The following is a 6,530-nucleotide window of genomic DNA, read 5'->3' as shown; positions in this document are numbered from 1 at the left end:
TCCTCCCCGGGGTTAAACCGCCAGCGAAGAACGCATACCGGATGGCTCCGCCCAAGCTAGCCGAGTTAAGGAAACAACTGGATGAGTTGCTGAAGGCGGGATTCATTCGCCCGGCAAAGGCACCTTACGGAGCCCCCGTACTGTTCCAGAAGAAGAAGGATGGGACGTTGCATCTGTGCATATACTATAGAGCCTTAAACAAGGTGACAGTACGCAACAAATATCCGCTGCCGATAATATCCGACTTGTTCGACCAACTTCACAGGGCCAAGTACTTCACGAAGTTGGACTTACGATCAGGGTATTACCAAGTACGTATTGCCGAAGGAGACGAACCAAAGACGACGTGCGTAACAAGATATGGGGCCTTTGAATTCCTAGTAATGCCCTTTGGCTTGACAAACACCCCAGCTACATTCTGCACGTTGATGAACCAGGTTTTCTACGAATACTTGGATTAGTTCGTCATAGTATACCTCGACGACATCGTTGTTTACAGCACAACCCTAGAGGAACACAAAGTGCACTTGAAGCTGGTGTTTGACAAGCTACGGCAGAACCAACTATATGTGAGAAGGAGAAATGTGCATTCGCCCAAACATGCATCAACTTCCTTGGACATGTCGTCAAATGTGGACAAATTAGTATGGATAGCGACAAGATAAAAGCTATCCAAGAATGGAAAGTTCCTACTTCCGTATCCGAAGTGCAGTCCTTCTTAGGATTGGCCAACTACTATAGGCGGTTCGTTGAAGGGTTTTCACGACGAGCCGCCCCATTGACAGAGCTGTTGAAGAAAGACCACCCTTGGTCGTGGTCGAACGATTGTCAAATGGCCTTTGAAAATCTAAAAACAACCATGACGAGGGGTCCTGTCCTTGGGTTGGTAGATGTTACAAAGCCATTTGAAATAGAAACAGATGCTTCCGACTTTGCTCTAGGTGGGGTCCTCATTCAGGAAGGCCACCCCATCGCTTACGAGAGTCGAAAGCTCAACGATGCCGAACGGAGATACACTGTCTCCGAGAAAGAAATGCTGGCTGTGGTCCACTGCCTTCGAGTCTGGAGACAGTATCTCTTAGGCTCACAGTTCGTAGTGAAGACGGATAACAGCGCCATTTGCCACTTCTTTGATCAACCAAAATTAACGGCAAAACAAGCCCGGTGGCAGGAGTCGTTGGCCGAATTCGACTTCAAGTTCGAACACAAAGCAGGAAAGAGTAATCAAGCAGCCGACGCGCTGAGTCGGAAGGGCGAACATGCGGCCCTGTGCATGTTAGCCCATATTCATACAAGTAAGATCGATGGATCGATGCGCGACATCATCAAGGAACAGTTACATAAAGACCCATCGGCCAAAGCCGTCGTCGAACTAGCTAAAGCTGGAAAAACATGACAGTTTTGGGTTGAGGGAGATCTCGTGATGACCAAAAGAAACAGATTGTATGTCCCAAGAACGGGAGAACTGAGGAAGAAGTTCATTCAGGAATGTCATGATACCTTATGGGCCGGACACCCGGGGTGGCAAAGAACATACACCCTAATAAAGAAGGGGTACTTCTGACCGAACATGCGAGACGACATCATGCAATACACCAAGACATGCCTCATCTGCCAACAGGACAAAGTCGAGAAAGCCAAAGTCTCAGGACTCTTGGAACCTCTACCTGTGCCAGCAAGACCCTGGGAAAGTGTATCTCTAGACTTCATAACACACCTCCCAAAAGTCGGGGAATATGACGCCATCTTGGTTATCGTAGACCGATTCTCAAAATATGCGACATTCATCCCCACTCCAAAATTATGCTCTGTAGAACTCACCGCCCAACTATTTTTCAAACACATTGTAAAGTTATGGGGCATTCCGTCAAGCATCATCAGTGAGAGGGATGGCAGATTCATTGGGACATTCTGGACTGAGTTATTCGCCTTCTTGGGAACAACCTTGAACATCTCCTCGAGTTATTACCCTCAAACCGATGGACAGACGGAACGGTTCAATTGCTTGCTCGAAGAATACTTACATCACTTCGTCGACGCTTGCTAGAAGAACTGGATACAACTATTAGATGTCGCCCAATTTTGCTTCAATTGCCGAACAAGCTCGTCTACGGGGAAGAGTCCCTTTGAAATTGTAAGTGGACGACAACCGGCCTTACCCCATATTATTGATCATCCTTATGCAGGAAAAAACCCTCAAGCTCACAACTTTACGAGAGAATGGAAGCAGACGACAGATATAGCCCGAGCATATTTAGAGAAGGCTTCCAAGCATATGAAAAAGTGGGCGGACAAGAAGCATCGCCCCCTTCAATTCCGACCAGGAGATCAAGTTCTCATCAAGCTGAGACCAGAACAGATCAGATTTCGCAGCCGAAAGGACCAGAGACTAGTTCGAAAATATGAAGGCCCAGTTGAAGTCCTTAAAAAGATCGGGGCTACCTCCTACCGAGTTGCACTATCCACATGGATGAAAATCCACCCAGTAATTCATGTGAGCAACTTGAAGCCCTATCACCCTGACCCAGATGACGACCAACGGAATACAACCACAAGACCAAGCATCGATCTGAAGCAAAAAGAAACAAAAGAAGTAGAAGAGATCCTAGCCGACAGGGTTAGGAAGATAGGAAGACCTGTACGGACGATTCGTGAATTCCTTGTCAAATGGAAGAATCTCCCTACAGAGGAAACCAGCTGGGAATGCGCCGAAGATCTGAACTCCGCCGCCACCCACATCGCAAGGTTTGAAAGTAGTCGGTTGACAGGGACGTCAACCAATTAGGTGGGGGAGGATGTCACGGTCATGCTCGTCCAGGGCGTGTTGCCCATGGCCGCATGCCCATGACAAGCCAAACCCTTCTCATGTCTTTTCATTCTAGTGTTTTTCCTTTTGTAATTCTAGGGCGTATGACGCCTCAAAAATATTATGTCTCGGCCTGCCAGACCTAAAATGACTCAGAATGTACTATAGGGGGATATGACTAGTTGTCAACTTCTCCCTACCCAAAGTTATATATGCTAAACCGTTGTTATCTTTCTCTTGCTTGCTTATATAACGTCTCTTTCCAAAATCTCTCTTTCTAAAATCTCTCTCTCCTCATTTTCTAAAACCTTCTTTTAAAACCGAGGCTAGAGGCTTGATCGTACGTCGCTTGGCCGTAGGCGACGCAAGAACAAATTGGCTTAGCTCACTTGTCGCTGGAAAGTGAGTGCCACACAATCGCTAGCCCGCTGCCTTCGAAAGTGCGATTATGTCATCTGGCACGTGCGTGACTAGGGAAACGCAGGTCGTTGCTTGGGTCGAGACGTGGACTTCGGGTCGAGTCTATGCAAGTTGCGGGTCGAGTTCAAGTTGGGTTGAATTGGTCACACGTCCCCTATAGGTCGTGGGCCGTGCACATTCATGTTCCTTGGGCTGCTAAAGGCCACATCGGCGTGGATCACCCAACTTCCGCACTTCTCTGATTTGCTCTCCGACAACCTCACTCCGATTTTGGCCACCGTTCGTTAACCAATCACTAGCACAACAACACCGAGAGCACTCCTAAAGCATTTGTGTCGCTACAACCTACTAAAGCCCTAGATTGAAGCATGTCGGCGACTTAGATCTGTCGGTGTATGCTCCTCTCTTCTCTCGGGAGTCTCTCGAAGTGTGTTGTGAGTTGCAGAGCGAAACCGAAAATGTGTTAACCCATTACTCTAAACTGCAAGGGGCTTGGGTTGATATCACCAAACAATGGGCTTTCCTCGATCACTCATAAACAATACTAAATATGATTATATTCCATAATTGTTACAATTGGTGCTATTTTGGTTGCTTTTAATCATACTAGGAAACTCATTAATTATTAAATAAAATGACACAAAACAAACATCGATCCGAGCATAGCTCATTGAATACAAAGATCGATCCGAGCTAGCTCATTGAATACAAAGATCGATCCAAGCTAGCTCATGGAATATAGCCTAGTGAATAAAGGAACCGATTACCTCCCTAGTGCTCAAAAGTTCAATCTCAAAGAAACCAAGATGATCCAAAGTTTGAAGATTTATCCTTCAAATCTCCAAAACTAAAGAAATATACACAAACAGGTGAACACATAGAATATATACATATCAGGGAGCTCAATTATGAACAAATCTCAAACTCATGATAATGAAGAACTCATTTGTTCATACCATTTGGCCTCCTCAATTCGACCAAACCGAGTTAGAATCGCAATGACGAACGAGTAATGTTCTTCAGATGCCTTAATCTTATACGTAACAGTCATCAGTTTGAAGATGCGCAGAGCATCATCAACGAAACCACCTTCATTACAAACAGATAAAACCACTTTGAAAGTGAAATGGTTTGGAGTGAAACCAGAGGATCTCATTTGATCAAACAAATGGATTGCTTCCTGTAACTCTCCATTGTTTCCATAAGCTTCAATAATGGCAGTCCATGTCATTGCCCCCTTTACAGGGACTGCTTCAAACACCATTTTTGCCATTTTTAGAGCTCCACATTTCCCATATAGCTTCACGACTTCGGACGAAACAAAATGGACCGACTCGAAGTTCCTCTTCAAAACTTGCCCATGTATCTCCTTCCCCATCTTCAACAGTTTTAGTTCACTGCATACATAGAGGATTCTTGACATGGTTACAGTGTCTGGTCGATGCTTTGATAGCTGCATCACTCTGAATATATCAATAGCTTCATACAGACACTGATTTTCTATGTAGGAATCAATCATTGTTGTCCATAAGATCACATTTCTTTGCTCCATGGCGTTGAAAAGCTTTAGAGAATAGTCCATTACTCCACATTTTGAATACATTACCATCAAGGATGAAACAATGGATACATTTGGTAGGAAGTAGTTCTTCAAAGCGTATGCATGAATCTCCTTTCCGGGTTTGAGAGCCCTCAACTTGGCGCAAACTGGAAGAATTGTAGCAACCGTAACGACGTCTGGTCTAAATCCTTCCTGTTGCATCCAAATGACTGATCTTACAGCTTGCTCTAGCCTGCCATTTAAAGCATAACCAGACATCAAAGCAGTCCAACAGATAGCATTCCTCTCCTTGGAACCATAAAAAACCGCTCTGCCCAAACCAATGTCTCCACATTTGCAATACATATCAATCAAAGCAGATTGAATATATATCAGCCTTGAATAGTTCTTTGTCTTTATAACAAAAGCATGAACTTCCTGGCCTAATCTCCTAGCCCCGACGTCTCCAATAACAGGAAGAATCGATGTCAGTATGACCGAATTCGGTCTAATTCCGTCGTCTATCATCCTTCTTGTATATTCCAAAGCTTCCCTTTGAAGTCTATTGTGAGCAAAACCAGCAATCATTGATCCCCAAACCACAATATCTCTCTCAGTAATTTCATCGAACATCTGGCGGGCAAGCTTGATCTTACCACATTTGAAGTACATATCAATCAAAGTTGTCCCAAGAATTGAACTGCCAACCAATCCATTTTTAATCAAAAGGGCATGGGCCTTAAGCCCCTGGGTAAGCGCCGATGCACCTGCAAAGCTCTTAATGATATTAGCAAAAGAGTAAACGTTCAATTCAACCCCCAATCTTCGCATTTCTGCATATGTCGAGAGTATGCTACGGTAATCCTGCCGCCCTGCCATTACAGTGCCTCTAAGCAACGCATTCCAAGGATAAACACTTCTGCTAGAACTTTCATCAAATAGCTTCTGTGCATCTTCCAAAGACCCACAAGCAGTATACATATGAACAAGCCTCGTACGCAAAAATTCATTGTTTTCAAGTCCATTTATCCGAATATGAGCGTGAACCTGTTTAGCGTTAGCCAAAGATTTGGCTCTAACGCAAGCAGTAATAAGAGAAGAAAATGTAGTCGCATTAACTGGGATGCCTCGTTGATCCAAATAGTCCATAATCGTAAGTGCCTCTTTAAGCTTATTTTGGCGCGCAAATCTTTGAATATCCTTGTAAATGGCATGTGGGTTCTTGGTGTGAAGTGGTAAAGATTCAGGAAAAGCATCTCTCTCAGCAAAAACTGGGCGTTTTCTGTTCTGAAATTTGGCAACTACTTTGTTTCTTAAGGGCGGTGTATCGGTCAGTGTCTGTGTCGAGGTTTTGATTCGGGACAGTCGGTGGCCAGAATTGGAATTAGCGGCGGCGACGGCGACGGCGAGAGGATTTGGAGGGAAAGGGTGAAGATGAAGGGACAGAGTGAACGAGGACGAGATTTCCATTACTGGTTGCGTTTGAATTTCAAAATGTTTACAAAAGGTTAACTATCAAATACTAAATAAGTGACCAACTATAGGATTGGAAAATGTATACACATCTAAACATGACTTTCATTCCCGGTAGGATCTAAAATATGAAAACTCTGTGCCACAGTTAAAAACAAATCAAAATCTAATGTAAATCCACGGTGTTCAAGTTTATTTTCAAATGGAGAATGAGTTTGGGATACAAATTCAAACTAAATAAAAAGATCCAAATATACAGGTAGGACTGGTGTCCTAGGACGATCCCTCTAT

General features: G+C 44.3%; 1 protein-coding gene across 1 annotated transcript; it reads right to left on the bottom strand.

The window, feature by feature from the left end:
• Nucleotides 1-3,452: 3,452 nt before the first annotated feature.
• On the bottom strand, nt 3,453-6,243 carry LOC111452099 (pentatricopeptide repeat-containing protein At1g71460, chloroplastic). Its single transcript, XM_023092640.1, has one exon. It carries the CDS (start codon nt 6,234-6,236, stop codon nt 4,152-4,154), a length of 2,085 nt encoding a protein of 694 aa, XP_022948408.1. The 5' UTR covers nt 6,237-6,243; the 3' UTR covers nt 3,453-4,151.
• Between the last annotated feature and the right edge of the window lie 287 nt (nt 6,244-6,530).

This window comes from Cucurbita moschata, unplaced genomic scaffold (genome assembly GCF_002738365.1).
Source record: "Cucurbita moschata cultivar Rifu unplaced genomic scaffold, Cmos_1.0 Cmo_Scf00014, whole genome shotgun sequence".
Classification (NCBI taxonomy): domain Eukaryota; kingdom Viridiplantae; phylum Streptophyta; class Magnoliopsida; order Cucurbitales; family Cucurbitaceae; genus Cucurbita; species Cucurbita moschata.
The sequence above is the reverse complement of the archived record's forward strand: the minus strand, read 5'-3'. Positions and strand labels throughout refer to the sequence as shown.

Excerpts from the sequence above, each read along its gene's own strand:
- LOC111452099 (XM_023092640.1), bottom strand. The coding sequence starts at position 6,236 with ATGGAAATCTCGTCCTCGTTCACTCTGTCCCTTCATCTTCACCCTTTC.